General features: G+C 32.6%; 2 protein-coding genes across 8 annotated transcripts in view; one reads left to right on the forward strand and one right to left on the reverse strand.

Moving 5' to 3' along the window:
• The window catches only part of LOC132753445 (FMRFamide receptor-like), a 34056-nt gene extending 30686 nt beyond the window's left edge, over positions 1–3370 (forward strand). For all 7 annotated transcript variants that reach the window (XM_060743922.1, XM_060743920.1, XM_060743924.1 and 4 more), the window contains exon 2: positions 943–3370. In XM_060743922.1, the coding sequence (XP_060599905.1) occupies positions 1282–2349 (1068 nt within the window). In that variant the 5' untranslated portion in view covers positions 943–1281 and the 3' untranslated portion in view covers positions 2350–3370. The remainder of the gene's footprint in view (positions 1–942) is intronic.
• The window catches only part of LOC132753444 (dynein axonemal assembly factor 9-like), a 103626-nt gene that overhangs the window by 81486 nt on the left and 1950 nt on the right, over positions 1–20190 (reverse strand). The window contains exons 2-12 of the mRNA XM_060743919.1: positions 19062–19150; positions 18205–18295; positions 17259–17287; positions 16154–16278; positions 15577–15673; positions 14506–14584; positions 13331–13436; positions 11272–11330; positions 9668–9713; positions 8839–9039; positions 7240–7324 (exon numbers count right to left, since the gene is read on the reverse strand). Of these exons, the coding sequence (XP_060599902.1) occupies positions 7240–7324; positions 8839–9039; positions 9668–9713; positions 11272–11330; positions 13331–13436; positions 14506–14584; positions 15577–15673; positions 16154–16278; positions 17259–17287; positions 18205–18295; positions 19062–19150 (1007 nt within the window). The remainder of the gene's footprint in view (positions 1–7239; positions 7325–8838; positions 9040–9667; positions 9714–11271; positions 11331–13330; positions 13437–14505; positions 14585–15576; positions 15674–16153; positions 16279–17258; positions 17288–18204; positions 18296–19061; positions 19151–20190) is intronic.

Below are 20190 nucleotides of genomic sequence, written 5' to 3' on the forward strand. Positions count from 1 at the left end.
TTAGCAGTGATTAAATGAAACAGTTTATTCTCTCAGTTTACAAAAGTGCTTTATGCTTTAAGTAAAAATACCTAACACTATAGCTGGTGTTATCAAACTAGCAAATATTATTTCAATAAAATTAATTATGATACTATAGTTTGGTTGTTTTTTTTAAAGTGAAGTACATGTATATCTGTGATAAAGTATTGATCTGAGATAGGTGTTTGACCTGTAAAGTGTTTTAGAATTCTATTATTAAGTCCAATCATTACACTGCAATTTCAATTTTTTAATTTTTTTAAAGCAACCAGAGCACCACATGCAGTGTTAATGCTTGACTGTTGAATAATCACTTTTGACAAAAAATCTAAGTAAAAAGGAACCAAAACTATTCTTTTCAGAACTATGCCCCTTGTCTTACAACTGCCTTTTGTCATGATAAGCAAGTATTCCATTTTGAAGTTTCATATCAATACCTGTAAAAAAATTTGAAAGATGGGCTACATCAAAGATTTTGCACAAGACAATCGATGATGACCCAGCAATCATAAAAACTTGACTTTTTCCTCAAAAACAGGCAAACTAAAAAATACACCATTTAACCTAGGATGCTGTAAATAGTCAAGAAGTTCTAGTATATATTTCAGTAAAGCAATGATTGTCACAAAATATTTGAGAGCAACAAAAACTATTATTGATGACTGGTGTACAAACATTTTGAGATTTTTTACCTATATGGCATGGTCAGAGATGAGTAAAAGATGACCAGTCTCATAGCAGACAGACTGAAATTAACCAATCAAATGTTGTCGTTCACCATGTCATCATTTATTCTATTTCTTTCAGGAGCCTTACTTCTTTACAATCATTTGGGAGACATTTGATTCAGCTCTGTCTTTCGATAATAAATAGTTTGTCATGCATAATTTTATGTCTAAACTGAGTTTATTTCCATTGCAGATAGTTTTATGACAGCAGATCAAAATTCTTATGAATATCCAGAAGCGCAAATTCTCAACTGCCATGTGATCAATACCCTTAAACTTGGACACGATATTCTCTAAGCTACAATTCTGTTGTCTCTTAAGCCAAAAGAATTTTCTTTAATTAGAGGCCTTGACTAATTTCTGTAAAAAAATAGTGTATGGATAAAAAAGGAAACATAAGAAAACAATAAGAAACAATAAAAAAAGTATATATAAATATATGGAAATATAATAACTAAAACAACACTCAGAGGATTTCTTTAACTTACTGAATAAATTCTACAGAGACTTCAATTTGAAAACTGATGCAAAGATGGATGGAGCATTTCGGGCTGCTAAACAGCGGGACAAAATGCTTATATTGCTCCCGCCTAGAGAATGTATTACCCCACATCAACTGTGCTACAGTTTTCATGAAAACACAACAAATACAATGGAACATTGGATGGAAGTATCAAATTACGTCTGCTATGTTGCCCTTCCAATTATTTTGGTTTTCTGCCTGTTAGGCAATATTGTGAATATAGCGGTGCTTTCTAAACAATTCAGAACTTCTATGGATACGTATTTACTAGGACTTTCAATAGCAAGTGTACTTTTTGTTGTTTCAACGATCGTTTACAATGTGCAACATTATGTTGGGTATACAGATTATTTTGTTTGGGTGCAGAAATACGCTGTTATTAGTCGGGACTGGTTCTGGTTTGCAACGATATGGCTGCTCATATTAATGAGCTTAGAACGCTCAATAACGGTAACTTCTAGAAAAGCTCAATCACTCTGTTCTCCGACTCAGGCTGCTATCGTTGTTATACTTGTTTATATAATCGGTTTCATAAGTGCACTTCCTCGGTACTGGGAATATGAAGTAGTTCAGCAGGGAAGTCTGTATCACGAACAGACATTCATCACATTGAAAAAATCAACAGACGAGAAAATTCGGGAATATAGAGCCATTTATTACTGGTACATAACATCAATAACAATCTTTCTCCCAACACCACTTTTGTTTTTCATGCTGTTCCCATTATGTTATGGAACAAGGCAAACTGTGATTTCACGGAACTATTTATTCATAAAACATAGTGCCAGTACTGCCCTTATACTGAACAGACGTTTAAAAGAAGAAATAGCGTTAACAAAACTTGCAATTGTGATGGTTGTGCTATATCTTATGTTAGTGGCGCCATTTCTGTTTTTCGACCTTTTGTCACACTTTGCTACAGGTTTAATGCAGACTGGGACACCATACTTTGTAGCACTGTACAATATTTTCACAGTCTGTTTTCATTCATACTATATGTGGCATCAACAGATATTCTTCTGCTGCAACAAGCAATACCGTCTGCAGTTTCTCGCTTCCTGTTGTTGTTGTTGTTAGCAGAAACAAATTTGTTAATATGTTTGTTTACATTGCCATTCTGTACTAACTGATGTATCCATGACTTCATATGGCAGTTTCCCAAAGTTTTAAATCTAAAACCCTTTTATTTAAAAGTTTTATCTATTTTTATATATTTATCTTTCAGTTAGTAAAACTTAGTTAAAGAAGTGAACATTTCTGTACTTTTTTTAACCAATGACCACAACATATGTTATGTTTTCCTACCAGATAATTATGTGAACCAAACTTTCACTATTTTTGTAAGTTAATTGAAGTTAATGTATAAATCACTTTTAACTTTCAATATATATAAGAAAGAAAAATAACCTTTGTATTATCCCAGCATAGAAATAAGTTGTTCAAGTTATGGGGCCATTGCAAATACGTTATCAAATGAAATGAGTTTGAAGATTACTATACCACCTCTGCAGACTCAACACACTATTGGAGACAAATATTTTGGTTGTTGCAGAGAGGTGTTGCTCTGGAGAGGTTATGTTTTTTGTCAAGTCTTACTTTGGGAATTGCAAAAATGTTTTCTTAAATAATTATACTGGCCACGTGGCCGAGTGATAAATGCATCATATGGAAAACCTAAACATTGCTGACTACGTGGGTTCAAACCCTGGCAGGGGCAAACTGTTGTTTCCATGAGCAAGAAACTGTACACTTATTGCTTAGTACTGGTTTGTTCCAGGAACTGATTCAAGGGTGTTTCAATAAGCATATACTCATTGCTTCAAACACAATCAAACTAAAATACATTTGTATAAACTTATTATGATCTAAATGATCTTGAAATAATAGAGTAACATTTTACTAAGATCATTTCTATATAAATGAACCAGCTGTATGTTTATAAAACAATGAAGAATATGCTTCACAAACACTCTCATATTTATTGCATCCCTATCGCCAAGACTTACGAGACATTTTTTTTCAAATATATTTTTTACATGTTGTATTGTATTATCGGTATTTGTTTTGATATGTCTGTAATAAAAAATAACTTGATCTATTATTTTGTTTGTATTGATATGAATATGAAGCAGTATTTAAAGGCCTATTATGTCCCAGAAATGCTTTAATTTTAATTTCTCAAAAGCTTTTAAATTTTGATGTACTTTTATAGTATTCAAAAAGTTCATCATTTACCAGTTACCTGAATAATCTGTTGCTTTTTGGCAATACATACAGTTATAGTGCATTAGTATTTTGTATGGAAGTCAAAATACTTCTTTGTTATCCCCCGCCGTTGGAATCGGGAGGGGGATATAGTTTTGGCGTTGTCCGTCCGTCCTGCCGTCCGTCCGTCCATCCGTCCGTCCGAATTTTGTTTCCGGAGTAGTTCTCTGCAACTAATGGCTGGAATTCAACGAAACTTTATGGGAATGTTGATCAGCATGTGAAGTTGTGCACCTGGGTATTTTCGTCTGAATATTTTTAGTATTTTTAGAGTTATTGCCCTTGACTTAGTAAAACGTCCGAATTTTGTTTCCGGAGTAGTTCTCTGCAACTAATGGCTGGAATTCAACGAAACTTTATGGGAATGTTGATCAGCATGTGAAGTTGTGCACCTGGGTATTTTCGTCTGAATATTTTTAGTATTTTTAGAGTTATTGCCCTTGACTTAGTAAAACGTCCGAATTTCGTTTCCGGAGTAGTTCTCTGCAACTAATGGCTGGAATTCAACGAAACTTTATGGGAATGTTCATCAGCATGTGAAGTTGTGCACCTGGGTATTTTCATCTGGATATTTTTAGTATTTTTAGAGTTATTGCCCTTGACTTAGTAAAATTTTGTAATTTTCAACTTGTGTCGCATGTAACTCAAAAAGTATTTGACCTAGAGTCATGAAACTTTACAGGAATGTTGATCAGTATGTGTAGTTGTGCACCTGGGTATTTTCGTCCGGATATTTTTACTATTTTTAGAGTTATTGCCCTTGACTTAGTAAAATTTTGCAATTTTCAACTTATTTGAAAATTGTGAGATCCCTTCTTGATGCCTTGAAAATGGCAATGAAGTCTGGAGATTAAGATGTTTTTACATCTAGGTGAGCTATTGTGATCCCCCACCGTCCGTTGTCGTGCGTAGTCAGCAATTTCTTTAAACAACATCTCCTCAGAAACAAATGACTGCACAGCAACCAAACTTTACAGGAATGATCCTAGGGTGGTCCCCTGCCAAAGTTGATCAAATGGATCCGGTCTGTTGCATAAGTAGGTCACAGGGCCAGAAAAGGAGTTTCAAAAATGCAAAATTAAAAAATCTTGTCTGAAAGTACAAGGCCTAGAGCTTTGATATTTGGTATATGATATAACCTATAGGTCCTCTACCAAAATTGTTCAAATTTTAGCCCTGGGGTCAAAATTGGCCCCACTCCAGGGGGTCATAGATTTTCCTTATATGTATATAGTGAAAACTTCTTCTTGTTTGAAGGTACAAGGCTTCAAGTTCAAAGAATATTACAGTTTATGCCATGATTAATATATAAATAAAGCCTTATGTCTTCAGTTGTTGTGTTAATAATAACCAGTACTCGGCGGGGGATATAAATTCAACGAATTTGCTTGTTTCCATTTTGCTACTTTTATGACAAGTTATTTTATCCCTACTTTCTTCAGGTAACAAGCATCTAACATTCTCTAAAAGCATTATTTAAATATTATAAAATTCATGTTTACACTTTCTAAAGAAGTAAAAATTTATTTTTTCTATGAGGCATAATGTGTCTTTAAGTTAAATCAGAACTTTGAGCCTGCTGGAGAACTGATAGTGATTAGTCATTATCATCAGTATAGAGCCAGACCAGCCTTCACATCCCTGCAGTCTGACCAGGCCATATACTGGTGACTGACTAAACTTCAAATCTTTTAAACTTGATATCCCTAGAATTGATAATGGACAGTTCCAAAAATGGAAGTTAGACAAGTCTATGTAAGAAATTTAGCAGGTTATTAGATAAATCATAATATCTATCATCTTATCATATAACAACTATTTACACATGGCAGTTCTTATATACAACAAATTCTGTCAGTTAATATTTTGATAAAATTTAACAGAACTTAATTTCAAGAGCCAAGCAAGCTCCCCTATTTTGAACTTTCATCTTAATAATTATCAGTAAATGACAGCAACTAATGTCAGATTAAAGTACTAATATACATAAGATTCAAATATTGTGTTATTGGGATATTTCTACTGCATATACAGACCTACAGACCTACAGTCCGACTTATCCGACAAACATAAACAAACCTGATGTCAGTATCTTAATAGGATCCATAAATTTTAACACATTATATAATATGACAAGATTGAGCTGACAATTAGAATAATGTTCTTGATGTTCTAGACAACATTATAACAAAAGTTCGCTCATAAGTACCGATTAGGTCCAAGAAAGCTTTAATAAGCTTCGAGCTTTAAAATTCACAATCCAGCTAAAATACATAGTATAATTTTTCATTCAACCAACTGTATGATTCATTTATGGCTGTAGTTATGAAACAACTTGTAGAGACTTTATATGGTAATCATACAGTGCTTTACTACTAAAAGTTTGGTGACTAATCTGTGCTTTATTACTAAAGAATGGTGGCATGGCCAAGTGGTTAATGTGTCAGACAAGTAAGCTTATGATTGCTAGTCGCATGGGTTCAAACCCCATCAGGGGCCAGTCGTTGTTTCCTTGAGCAAGAAACTTTACACTGATTGCTTAGTACTGGTTGGTTCCCGGAATGAATTCCAAAGTGTGGCCATAAGCTTATAGCTTCCTACACAATCAAACTAAAATAAATACTACATAAACAAAAGAATAGGTAATGTATTAACTAGAGAATCTAGTGTACACTAGCTATCAATGTCACACTTTTAAATTTAATACTTTAAATCAATTCGATTTCTCTTCACAAATCTGTGAAAAAAAACAGTGAAATGAATTCACAATTTCTGAATTTTCTATGAAACACCACACCAATATCAACAAGATTAATCCACAATTCCTACATTACTAAACAAAAACAGATTAAGATAAATGAATGTTCTTAATTTAAAAACCATTATGAAAACTGAGAGGATTTTAGGAAATAATACGATTGAAACTAACCCTTCTCCTGTTGAATTTTTGTAATGGATTTGCCTTGCAGTAAATTTGGAGCTCGAGCAGTATGTTGAAAGTTTAAGAGTTTCCAAAGAGTCAACAGTTTTCTCAGTCTAGGGATGGATGAAACAGGTGACACATGACAGATGGACAAGGCAAATCTATCCCCCCCACACAAAAACAAATATAAATCATCAAATTTCATAGCAGGATGAAACTCTTACATATGCACAACAGTATCTTATGACAAGTACTTGTTAATAACACAAAACAATGCAAACTATGAAATATCATAAAAATTGAGATTTTTATATTCTCATGAAGCATTAACTAATTATTGTTAAGGACATGATGTTTTATACTATTGAAATAGGTAAACACACATACTAGCAGTTATTGATGTTTTCAAGCTGGAACAATATGCTGCAATCAAACTGTCATTAAAGCTGCATGCCTCCAGATGAACCAAAATATTTCAAGAAAATAAACTTGAGAAAAAAAATACAGTATTTTTCACAATGATTATTTCTACTGTTTTACTAAAGCAGTAAGGGCTATTTTTTGCATATTTTGACTTCTTTTTGGTGATTTACATGGGTCGTAAGTGCTGTTTGCAATCTGAAAAATATTTTCTTTGTTCACATCACAATTTTTTACTATTTTGTACATTTTCAAATTTTTTATGGAAACTAGTACAAATCTGGAGGCATGCTGCTTTAAGGACCACCCTTACACTGGCTGCATTGTATAACTACAACACACACATATACATAACTTACCTTGAAATGGATTTATGAACTGTTTATTGAAGAAGTATGTGCGAGAGCAGGTTACAGGACCTCTGGGAGATACAGCCTTACATACCTGATAATTAATGATAATATGATAATTGTAATATCAGAAAACTGCAAGCACATAATGACATTGCATAGAGCAAACTGCCAACTTCATCATGACAATGCTAAATAATTGATGAGTAATGGATCTGCAAACTGTATCAGGTGATTATAGGCTATTCTACAGTGTTTCTGTGCACACACGGATCATTTTATCACATATTTTTATTTTGATATTGCACAATTCCAAGTTCAGATGCACTGTCCTATAACCATTAAAAGTGATAAATCATGGTACACTTGCATTTCTGAACATTCAATTATGATGAATCAAACAGTACTCTGATAAAACATCTTTCTCACTCATCTTGTTTATAGATACAGAATAAAATGGAATTAATCTTAACAATTATCGGCAGAACATAAACTACATGTAATTAGCATTTTGTTGTTAAATGATGTAAAATTATGTATTATTTAATTTTACCCATGAAATATGGTGCTATATCAGTCAAATATATTTCATATTTGTAAAAAATAAATATGAAATATAAATATGAAAGTGGGCGGAGTCAAAACTCATATTTATTGAACAGGACTTCTTTTGCCATTTTGTTTAAAAAATCTGATAAATAATAAACAACTTTTGTTGAATTTTGTTTTGAAAACTATCTAGAATGATAGAAAATGGTCAATAGGGAAAAATGCGGGTTGTGTTAGAATAGTTGTTTACGTGACGTCACAATGTAGCGCCAAACAGCGCGTGCAAATACAGGCAAAACAAGAGGCATCAATATATTATTGAGCACTGTACAATTGCAGTTGCGTAGCAAGCAAGAGGATTTGTAACCATTTTTCTTTGATAATGAAATTAAATAAAAAGGTTATTTTTTCGTTTTTCGTGAAATATGGAATGTCCAGTTAACCTTATTCCTAATAACTCAACATTATGTTATCTTCTGTCTAATTTTTCAGAACTCAATATTTTGTTGGACATGTATAAAGATGTCATATGTAATGTTATTATATCAAGCTAACTCTTATTTTTCATACATTATAAAGTTAAATGATGTCTCTTCTGATGTTATGATGTCCTATAAAACTCCCCATAACTTGACATTATATGATTAAATTGAATCAGTATGCATCATTTTATGAACAAAACAATTTCTTAAACAGAACAATAAAATTTCTATGACATATTGCTTAATAAAAGCATTATGCAATACAGTGTCGATAAATCAAACCCAAATCATTGAAATATGTCATATGGTGTCAACGTTGTGCTCAAAATATAGTGAATATACTGTTAAATTGCAATTTGCTTCCTGAAATTTAACCTTTGACGGCAACCTGCAATCTACAAGTGTAGACCAAGGACAGTAGACACATCTGTGCCATCCAATCATGGTCTGCACTATTTGCTATTAAGTCAGTACTTAGCATGTTAATTTTCCCTAAAATGATTAATGGTTTTGTCCAGAAAGAAAAGATGGACAAGTCCACTCAAGATATTTAGCGTAGTAAGGGTTAACATCATACCATAAAGTTAGCTTCATGAGTACCAATCATAGTTGATTTTAAATCTCCATTAGGTGTGCTTAGTGTCCTCTTTACTCCATCTAACATCTGTTTTGTTGAATTTCTACCAAATAAAACATATGGCAAACTGTCAACTTGTGTAGGACCATCACCATGTCCTACAGTACTAGCTCGACCATGAACAAAGAAACTCTTCAGGGGCTGAAATAAATAAACAGGTCTGATTGGATAAAATTATTGTATATTAAAAATGATAGTAAAAGTTATTCAGAGGTTTTCTTCATTTTCCTCAATGTATAACTGTGTTTAATTAGACAGTAAGCATTTATGTAAGAAAAGTGAAAATTATTGATAAAAGTATAGCTTGAAAATAATAATTCATGTCAAGTTAAAACAGCTGAGCCCAATATTTCCTCCTACACTGTCATCTTTATATAAAACCAAGAAAAGAAATAGAAATCTTAGTACTGTGTAAACTAAATAAAGAGAATTTATAAATTATGCAACATTAAAATTAACAATTTTCAAACTGTATAGATCAGAAAAAGACCTCATTGACTTCTCCTTTTTTTCTCTTTCTTTCTTTTTTTATGTGTTTTGTGGGATTTTTTGTTGTTGTTTTTTGTAGGGAAGGGAGAGTTTGGGCACAAGCAAGCACCCGAGCAGAACCACAGACCTTCCATTAGACTGCGGGATAGCTTTCTCATATGAAAGAATCTTATGTCAGTTTCAGGATTCAAACCCACATGCAGGTTAAGCGACTCAAATTCAAGGACCTTAACCACTCAGCCATAGTAGTCTTTGTGTATTATACAGATAAAATCATTACCTCAAAGACTTTTTCCTCTGTCAGTGTGCCATGGTGTAAGCCAGACCTTAAAGTATATAAAAATTGTGCATGTTATGTTTATCTCTATGTAAATGTAATACAATTTAAACAAACAAGTACCAGTAAGAACAAAATTTATCATCACATCTTACCAATATGGATTATACAGTTAATGTAGCAGTTAGAATCACCTTATACACAGTGTTATTTTTAAAAATATATTTTTTATTCAAATTACTTTATCAGAAAGTAACTGGTGTCATTTCCTTCCTAAACATAACATTATTGTTACACTGCTTGGTCTAGTTTTCGCTTGATGCAGAAAAAATAAAAATCAACATGAAAAATTTAAATTGATTTGTCAGCAAAAGATAATTGTACAATAGAAATGAATCAATTTTAATTGGGCACAGTGCTTGAGTTTTTGAATAAAACAATAATATACAGGCTTAAAGGGTTTAATAATTACAACTTGTCAAATATGTCAAATATGACAGAACTTCCTCAGTTTTTTCTTGGAAAGAGTTTAGCACTCACAATGTTTATGTTTCAGAAGAAATTTAGGCAGTGGGGTAGAGTTATGGGGTTTGGGATGGGTGTCAAACTCATGACCTTTGAATTTGAAGTCAAAGTGTAACCAATTACCACTGCTCATGCAGTAAGCATTCACTGCTACATCTTCATGGAATCCTTCTTTGTTTTAGGTTTAAAACTTGATTTACTTTAAAAATGTTCACAAAATATATATTTGGGAAAAAGGGACATAATTTTCAAAATGTACAAGCCAGAGTTATGTTACTTGAATTGGGATGTCCCTGATATATCAAAAAGTGTATATAAACAGACATGTTGTAAATTATATTGGAAAAGGTAACTTAAAATAAACATCAAAACATCTGTCACTTAATTACAAAATTGAGAAACATCCATAGTTTGAAAAAGTACACATCTTCCTTGAAAAATCATGATAAACCAGATGTGACCTTAGATTTATTGACATAATATTCTTAACAGGAAATAAAACATATAAGGAATTTACAAAGCTGTTTTGAAAATAAATAAAAGAATTTCAAAAGCAGTAATAAGAGATTGCCTCCTTTTCTTGAGCTTGTTGAACACAAATACATGTATATCTTATCTTATACTTGGATTTGGTTATATACCTCTTATCGTCTAACTTTAATGGAAGGAAGCTTATCTTAATTCTTTTTAATCTACTGATTTTGCCTATGCCACCAGAGCAGGCCAAGATTAGCCAGCAAATTCATGCCATCTGATCATGGTCTGAACTCCTCACTATTCACTGATCAGTTAGTTCATATTCTGAAATTTTCCCCTAAAATATGAGGAGACACTTATATCCAATGTGGAATATGATTTGTCAAAATATTACACAAAATCTCCTTATAAAAAAAGTTGTTATTCTGCATGGTAAAGTTATTCAAATGAAGGGATGAAAAGCTTGAACCCATATAAAATATTTTTAGAAGTGTATGAGTATTTGTAGTATTTGTATTTAAACTCTGTTGCCCTAGACTTATTGGGCTAGCCCTTGTATTAAGTTGATGCTTGGCTGATTTTTTTAAATAATACTGTATACTTACAATGAAACCTGTACAGTGGACATCATTGTTTGCCATTGTCTCTCTAATTTTGACACTTGCTGTAAAACAATCACATTATTTTTAAGGAAATACAATTTACATTTCCCAATTAGTTAAGAATTCCAATAAAAAGAGCTTGCCAATTAAAACAAGGGTGCCATAGTCACAAAATACGCCCGTTTACGAAAGCTTTAGATGGAGATGGGGGCATTATGAATAAGTGTTATCTAGCAAGCAAGTTTTTATTCTTGGCACTGTGTTGTTTAATGAACCTTAAAACAAATCAGTAGGGAAGATATGCACAGGATGTGTGACCTTGACCTTGGTCGCAGGGACCTGAATTTTATGCACGGCACTCAGCCTCACAATGATGAACATTTGTGCCAAATTATATTGAAATCCCTCTATGCATGTAGAAGTTTTGCTCCAGACAAGCGTTTTTCTATGAGCTCTAACTGTGACCTTCACCTTTGACCTAGAGACTTGGTTCATGTGCAGGGCACTACGTCTCATGGTGGTGAACAATTCTATAAAGTAACATTAAAATTCCTCCATGCATGTAGAAAATATGTTCCGGACAACATCTGGATATTTAATCATCTCCAGTGACCTTGACCTTGCAAATATTAACCTAAATTAAATGTGTCACACCTGTAGTCATGATAGTTACCATTTGTGCTACAATCCATCAATAAATGATGACTAAATGGTCCCTATACACATCTTCAAATTTTTATCTGAACTTTGACCTGTATGTGTAACCTTGACTTTGGTCGCAGGGATCTGAATTTTGCGTGCGACACTCAGCCTCACAATGGTGAACATTTGTGCCAAGTTATATTGAAATCCCCCGCAAATGAATGTAGAAGGTTTGCTCTGGACAAGCGTTTTTCAATGAGCTCTAAGTGTGACCTTGACCTTTGACCTGGAGACCTGGATCATGCATGGAGCAATACATATCATGGTGGTGAACATTTCCATAAAGTATTTGAAAATTCTTCCATACATGTAGGAGATATGCTCCAGACAAAATCTGGATATTTCACCATCTTTAGTGACCTTGACCTTGCATATATTGACCTAAAGTACATGTGTCACAGCCGTAGTCATGATAATGACCATTTGTGTTACAATCCCTCAATAAATGATGATTAAATCGTCCCTATATACACATCTTCATATTTTTATCTTAACTTTGACCTCTATGTGTGACCTTGACTTTGGCTGCAGGGACCTGAATTTTGTGCGCGACACTCCGCCTCACAATGGTGAACATTTGTGCCAAGTTACATTGAAATCCCTCTATGCATGTGGAAGTTTTGCTCCGGACAAGCGTTTTTCAATGAGCTCTAAGTGTGACCTTGACCTTTGACCTAGAGACCTAGTTCATGTGCGTGACATGGCTTCTCATAATGGTGAACATTTCTATGAAATTTCATTAAAATCCCTCCATGCGTGTAGGAGATATGCTCCGGACAAAATCTGGATATTTCATCATCTTTAGTGACCTTGACCTTGTATATATTGACCTAAATTATATGTATCACAGCCATAGTCTTGATAATGACCATTTGTGTTACAATCCCTCAATAAATGATGACTAAATGGTCCATATACACATCTTCATATTTTTATCTGAACTTTGACCTCTATGTGTGACCTTGACCTTGGCCGCAAGGACCTGAATCTTGCGCGCGACACAAATGGTGAACATTTGTGCCAAGTAATATTGAAATCCCTCTATACATGTGGAAGTTTTGCTCCGGACAAGCATTTTTCAATGAGCTCTAAGTGTGACCTTGACCTAGAGACCTGAGAATCCAGAAATTTTTTACAAAGGAAATAATTAAGTGAAAAACGATGTTACACTTATAGTTTTGAGCTGAGTGTTGATATAGCATACTAACATGCCAAATATAAACGCAATCATTGTAATCTTTTATAAGTTTCAGACGAGTAAAGGGGCATTTCTTCTGTTATTTTCTTTTGTTTAATAGAGAGCCATTGGCCCCTTATTCTACTGTTACGGAATAGTACCATATATGACAGAGTGAGATACCTCAACCACCATATTCTCTAGTGCTACAGGATCCATGTAGTTATAAAGTTTGTGTACTTCTTCACTAACATCACACACTTCATGCAGCATAGTGAAAAATCCACCACTGAAAAAAATACATCAACATTGTTCATTTTATAAAAACAAATCCTTGAATGAGACCTAGGATATTTACTTATATTCCATATAAGTTGTGATAAAAAAGAAGAATTCAGACAAATGCCTCCAAAGCTAGGCCCTGTAAAGGAACCATGACCTTTGGCCTACAACAAGGACATGATTACTATAAAAAAAAATTGTTAAAAGTAGTGAAACAGTAACAAACACTTTTTCATATTCTCAGAATGCCAAATTATTTCAGAATTGTGTGCTACATGTTTTCTTAATAAGCCTCATATTTATGGTTTATTCCATGAATAACAAAGTTACACACAAAACATGATTATCTATTAAAAACCATGACTTTTGATGTACAAGTGTGACCTTTTAGCTGGAGACATAATCATGAAGTGGTACATTTTAACATGCAACACATCTCTACCCTGCTATTTTCAAATCCATTTAAGAATGATATAATTGCTGACCAGACAGGACCATCAATGCACTTTTATAAAAAAATTATTTACCGTCTGTACTTAAAAATCTAGATCTCTCATGCAAAATTGCAAAAGGTCATTCAGTTCAGAGTTATAGTGTTCTTATGCATTGCATTTCTTGTTAATCAGTTCTATTTATTTATGAAGTTTCATGTTGATTTTTTCCTTTCTTCTTGAGGTATACCCCCATATAAAAGTAAGTATGAAAAATTTCTAAGAGCAATTTCTCCAATATTTTTCAAAAGAGAGTTATGATTTTTAAGCAATGCACTTCTTCCAAATAAGATGTAACTACATATGAAGTTTTAAATTTATAAATGAAATAGTTTAAGTTTTATGTTCCAGCCAAATTGTGACAGCCAAATGCCATACAGACAAGCATCCATGCAGTCAATGCTGCATTTTTATCCCTCCATCTCCACAGGGGATAATAAATAACTAGAATAGTTTGAAACTTCAGATGTCTAGTATAATAAAACTGAAATAAGATTGAACCAATCATATTTAACCATTTAAGAGGCGACACAATTTTCTGGACATATAACCTTCAGAAGTCAGAGGCCGTGAATAAATACTTACCTTCCAACTCCCTCAACACCATACACTTGAATAATCGGCCATTTTTCTATCAACATGATATCAAACTTGTGTAGATTTGCTGCAAAATTTAAAGAAAATAAATAAAATATTCAGGGAAATCTTTTGAGAACTGCAAAAAGTTTTGGTTCTTTCAGTATTTCAAAAATACATGGTCTTGACAAACAATACCTCTTTTTTATTAAGAAAGCCACATTCTGGTTACAAAATGTTACAAACATTTTAAAAAATTTTTTTAAAAAAAAACAGGTTTGACAAAGATAAGCGAGGACAATTTATAAAAAAACAAACATTAAATTGAAAAAGAAATTAATCTCAAGTTTTTTTCTTCCATTTTAATTTTTTTCTTCCATTTTAAGAAGTGGTCTTGTCAAGAGGTTAATGGACCTTTCCAGTTTTTCGTAGCGGAACATTTAGCCACACCTTTTCCATTCATTGCTAGATCAACTGCTCACAAACAGTATCACAAACATAAGCACGTGTTCTTTTGTGCAAACCAGATCAACCAATGACTATGTATTATCTCAGTGTAGCGATTGGATAACACGTAAGCCAATTTACATAAAACTGTAAACACCAGAAAGGTCCATAAAAGGCTTAAGCTAAGTCTATGCCTTTACAAACCAGATCATTTGTTTACATTATCTAAAAAGCGGTCAACCATTGTTATCAACTGACTACACTCACCACTAAAGCTTGCAGTGCACAACTCTTATTTAATAAAAATTACATTTCTAATACGTCTGCACAATTTTTACTGCCAGAATTAAATACGGACTACTTTTTTCTCAACAAATTTTTGCGTAAGGTTAAAAAAAAACACAAGATTTTAATTTTTGTTGAACTTGGCAATCCACAACAACAAACATTGGTAAAAAGTTAAAATTGTATTTTTTTAAGTCATACCAGGTTCTATACTGTTGGTATTTTTGTACTTTGACATTGATATCCCTGTAGCTTCAAAAAGACTGTTACAAAAATTCAAATTGAGTTTTCATCTGGTTAAAGGTTAAAACACATGGATTCTGATGATGCAAATAGAACATTACAAACCTGAATTGCTGTATGGTATGCCTATCTTCTTACAATCTTTTACCATGGAAACAAAGCTTTTCACTTTAAAATCTTCTGCAACTTCTTCATCTTCATACTGTAAGAAACACATTGTAATCATCATTAACTAGGCTACATATAATTTTACCTTTTTGTTTGCTTCAGTTAAGAACCAGTTTATATGGAGAAGTTCAAATTTTCCACTGTCACAGATTAAACTTCTAAAATCCATACATGTTCAGTTAATAGTAAATTATAAGAATGAGAGAATCTTTAAAAAGAGATGAACTAAACATGGCTGTGAAAATGTAGATACACAGTGAAAAAATACATAATAGACCAGTGAAATAATAACAATGTTGTTAAAAAAAATACATCTGTAACAAACTCTCTGAATATCTTCTACAAAAGAAATTAAAAGCTATAACCTCAGTGGAGTCCCTTCAAATCTTTTCATACAGTGCAATAAAACTTTTTTTATTTAAACTTAAATCACATAACATATACTTCAGACATGAACAAAAATACATACATGCATTATAATTAGTTAAGGTAGAAAAAAAACAAAATAGATTACCTCTGTATCAGTCAAACAATGAAAGAAGACATTTCTCCAATGACTCACATATGGTAGTAGATAATGATAGTTGATAGGGTTACAATATATATCAACTTTGTCTTTTTGTATTAGAAACAACACATCTGCAAAATAAACAAAAACATACATTAACCCCTTACATGTACACCACTGAACATAGATAATTGGTTTGCCCCTCTTTCAATTTGGTGCTGGGTTTGCCTTTCATTAAATCTGTTAAATGCAAAGACATTTCCAAAGAGATGTCAGTAGGACAGGGTGCTTAACTAATTTCAGTGCTTCATTATAAATCATGAGCCTGGAAAATTGGAAAATATAGAATTTTCTAAGATCAAAAAGGGCCATTGTTCTGTTACAACCCATGTTAAAGTTATGGCACTTAGATAGTGACCTCCAATTATGCTCTTAAATAAGTGTGTAAAGTTTCAACTCATTCCCCTCAGTAATTTGAGGATACCAACATGCATAAAAACTTAACCAAAGTATGACTAACTCTGATGCCTTGGTGAGTACAACAGCCAACCTTATTCCAACAGCAGAGCAAAAAATGTTAAAATTTTGCAGCTGTAGAGTTCAGTCAGATTACAAAGAAGTGCAGAGTGGACAATGCCTTACACTGAGTTTTCAGTTCTAGAACAGTATAGGTTTCACTACATAATGCTTGAAATTGTGATAAATAGATAATTTTATATCAAACTTTCATTAAATTGTATTTTGAAAATTGTCTGCAAAACAACCAAAGAAAACATGTCATTTGTACAAAAAAACATCATACACATCAATGTACTTAAGCCTTCAGAAAATATATTTAACATAATACATGTAACATTTAAAAGTTTTAAGAATAAAATGTATATGTATCACCCATCTATATCACTTAATGTAAATGTTTAATGCTATCAAATGATTGTTATATTTGGAAAAATTGACAAATTATAAATATTACAAGATACATCCAAGAAGTATATTCATCTAATAATTAACTCAAAACATAAATTGTAGTATTTGGTTAACAATAACTCTATCCTAAGGGTATTTACAATTGTTTCAAACTGTAACAAAAAGGATTTTTTAAAACGCTTACCATCAATAACCTCCTCATCAAACCCTGACCTGTAAAACATAATGAAACAATTTGTTCAAATATTATAATACAGTACTAGCAGTTGGATAGTCATTTAATCAAAATTTCTTCATTTGAACAGAGATATTATTGGCTAGAGTGTAGCCCTTCTTGCACAGTATCCTAGTAATGCATAATAGTGAAAATGAACTAATCATCAACGTGTACAGTATATATGGTATTTTCCAAAAAACAATTTAAAATTTAACCTAAAGAAACTTGGCACACTTCCATAATTTTCCTGGCAATTTTTAGAAAACTTTATTAATTTTGTTACTATTTTTATATATCATGTGACTTACCATCTTACACAATTTTTATACTTTAGCTAGATTTATACTTTGTAAAATTTATCCTGATGAAGAACCAGATAGGTTCGAAACCGGTAGATCTTTTATTAAAATTTTGTTAACATTTATCCGGTGTTGACGTGTGGTTTCTTTGAATTCTTCCTTTTTATCCAGTATCCTAGTAAGTAAACTTATCATAAATGGTAAATTTATTGACTTGACTTCACACTCACTACACTTATTTTGTTAAATTTTTTGGATGTTAAATTCAGATTTTAATAAAATAACTTCAAAAAGTTTATCATAATCATATTTATGCATTAAACATAATTTAAATAAATAATTATCTGAAATACTTAGATAGAATATTGCTGATCAGCATAATAATAAAATCAGTTCTGTTTTGTGGTAAGTCACCACCAACCATCTGCTTTCATTGAAAGATATGCTTGAATGAGCAGTTTTGAAAAATTTTAATTTAAATTTTAATATTATCCAACAAAATGACAATAAACAGGGAAATTCATTGATGATGATTTACATTCCTTCAATATATTGAATTTGATAATAACTACAGTTTCCAAATGAAGTGTGAAATTGTATCAAAATACACTAACCCTTCCAACTCAGCCATACGAATTTCAAAGAATCCAAACAGCAAATAATTGATAAGTTCAAGCATACCATCATTGTACCTGCTGTCAATACCTAGAAAATGTAAATAAAATTATAAATTCAGGAGTGTTGGCAATGCATTATTCAACAACAAGTAAATTTGAAACCTCTATTTTAATATTTTAATATAATTTAGGAAAGTAAAAAAAAAAAATTAATATAACAAAATACTGACATTATGATTTTACTTCTTTATCTACATTGTATTTTCTGTTTTGTATAATACTTCATTATTCAGGGTGTTCATTAGCCATGTAATCCTGAGGGTCATTTTGACCAGATACAAGGCAAATCCCCATAATTTAACAAAATTTGACCCTCCAGTTAAAATCCTGTGGGTCAAATCAGGTCTTTTTGAAATTTGAAGGGTCAAAGTGTCATTTCAAGGGTCAAACGGACACCCTGATTATTTCAGTATGATTTCAAGTTACATATGAACATTTTAGCAATCTGCATCGGTAGAAGAAGAAACTTTTATTTGTTCATTATGATTTCAAGTTATATTTTAACACTATAAAAGTCTCTACTGGTGGAAGAAGACCTCATGTGCCGGTCCATATATAAGTCATAATTGGACACCTGAGAACAACTATTCTCCTTACATATTCTTACTAGATAGCTAAGTCACAATAACAAATTCAAATTCCTTGTTGTAAGCCAACCTAAAGCCATTAGGGACAAGTAATTCAAAATTGGCAGCCATAACCCCTTGGCAATGGAGACCCCTTTATCTTGTTTAATAAAATACCATAAGACTTAAATAATAATATCAAGATACAGAAGAATGAACAAAAGTTACCTGCAATGCACAGGATTGCATCAGGATAATCTTTGGTGGCTTTTGTGCCATCATTCAGTAAGCTTTGCACATGACGTAGTCTTGTTGCACTGAAAGTAAAGGTGTCAAGCATATATTAATGACCTTTCATTAATCTATGTTTGTTTTGTTGGGGTCAGCCCCATTTATAACAGAATTCTAGTCATAATCCAACTGACGATCTTTAACTCCATCATAATGATAAAAAGATAAATTGAAACAACAACAAGAAAGTTTTCCCTTATGAGAAACTTTATGGGATACATGTAAAAATGAAGTCTGACTGGAACCAGAGACCCTCAGAGCACCATACTGAGGCGCTACAGACTAAACTGTCTAGTTGCTCACACATGTTCTCACTTACTACCCAAATAAATAGACAATTTGTCCTGAAATCTGTTATGGTAAAGGAACACTTTTGGGTGCAGTCTAACTTGAATTTGATTTGAAACACATGAAACACCACACCATTGTTCTACTGACTGAGCTATTCCCATCATCAGCTTTCACCAGTGTCATTATAAATGTTAATTGTACTTGACTGTCACAATGAACAAGCATTACAGAGGATACAGTATATTATAAATAAAAATATGCATGAACCAAAATAAATAATGGCTGAAAAATATGAGTTTCTTTGGGTGTAAAGACTTATGAGCATTATACTGAGGTTAGTGTTATAACAGGGCACTATATAACAGATGGCAATAAAGGTGACCAGTCAGGGTCCCGGGACAAGATGGTTAAGGGATTAGTTGACTCAAAATCCTACTATATCTCTCAAGACATGTCCTGTTGTCAGAAAGCTCTAAGATCACTCACTGTAAATTTACTAAAGCTAGTATTACTTTTAAGGAAATGTCTAGTCCTGCAGGTAGCTACTTCCTATCATAGAAAAATGCTTTTTGTTGGGTGCGATAAATTCATTCCTCTCTCCTAATAAATGTATGCATCCCTACAAGTGGTTTGTCAAAATTTCTTATCCTAGGATAATAATCTATCATCTGGGACCCTTTCACTGAGGCAAATTACTGGAAACTGGAGATGGTGCTGCGCCGAGCGGCAAGATTGGTCTTCTCAGACTACAGAAGAACCAGCAGTGTGACACCGC

The sequence above is a fragment of the Ruditapes philippinarum genome, unplaced genomic scaffold (assembly GCF_026571515.1).
Source record: "Ruditapes philippinarum isolate M1 unplaced genomic scaffold, ASM2657151v2 ctg4252_1_1_1_1, whole genome shotgun sequence".
Lineage (NCBI taxonomy): Eukaryota > Metazoa > Mollusca > Bivalvia > Venerida > Veneridae > Ruditapes > Ruditapes philippinarum.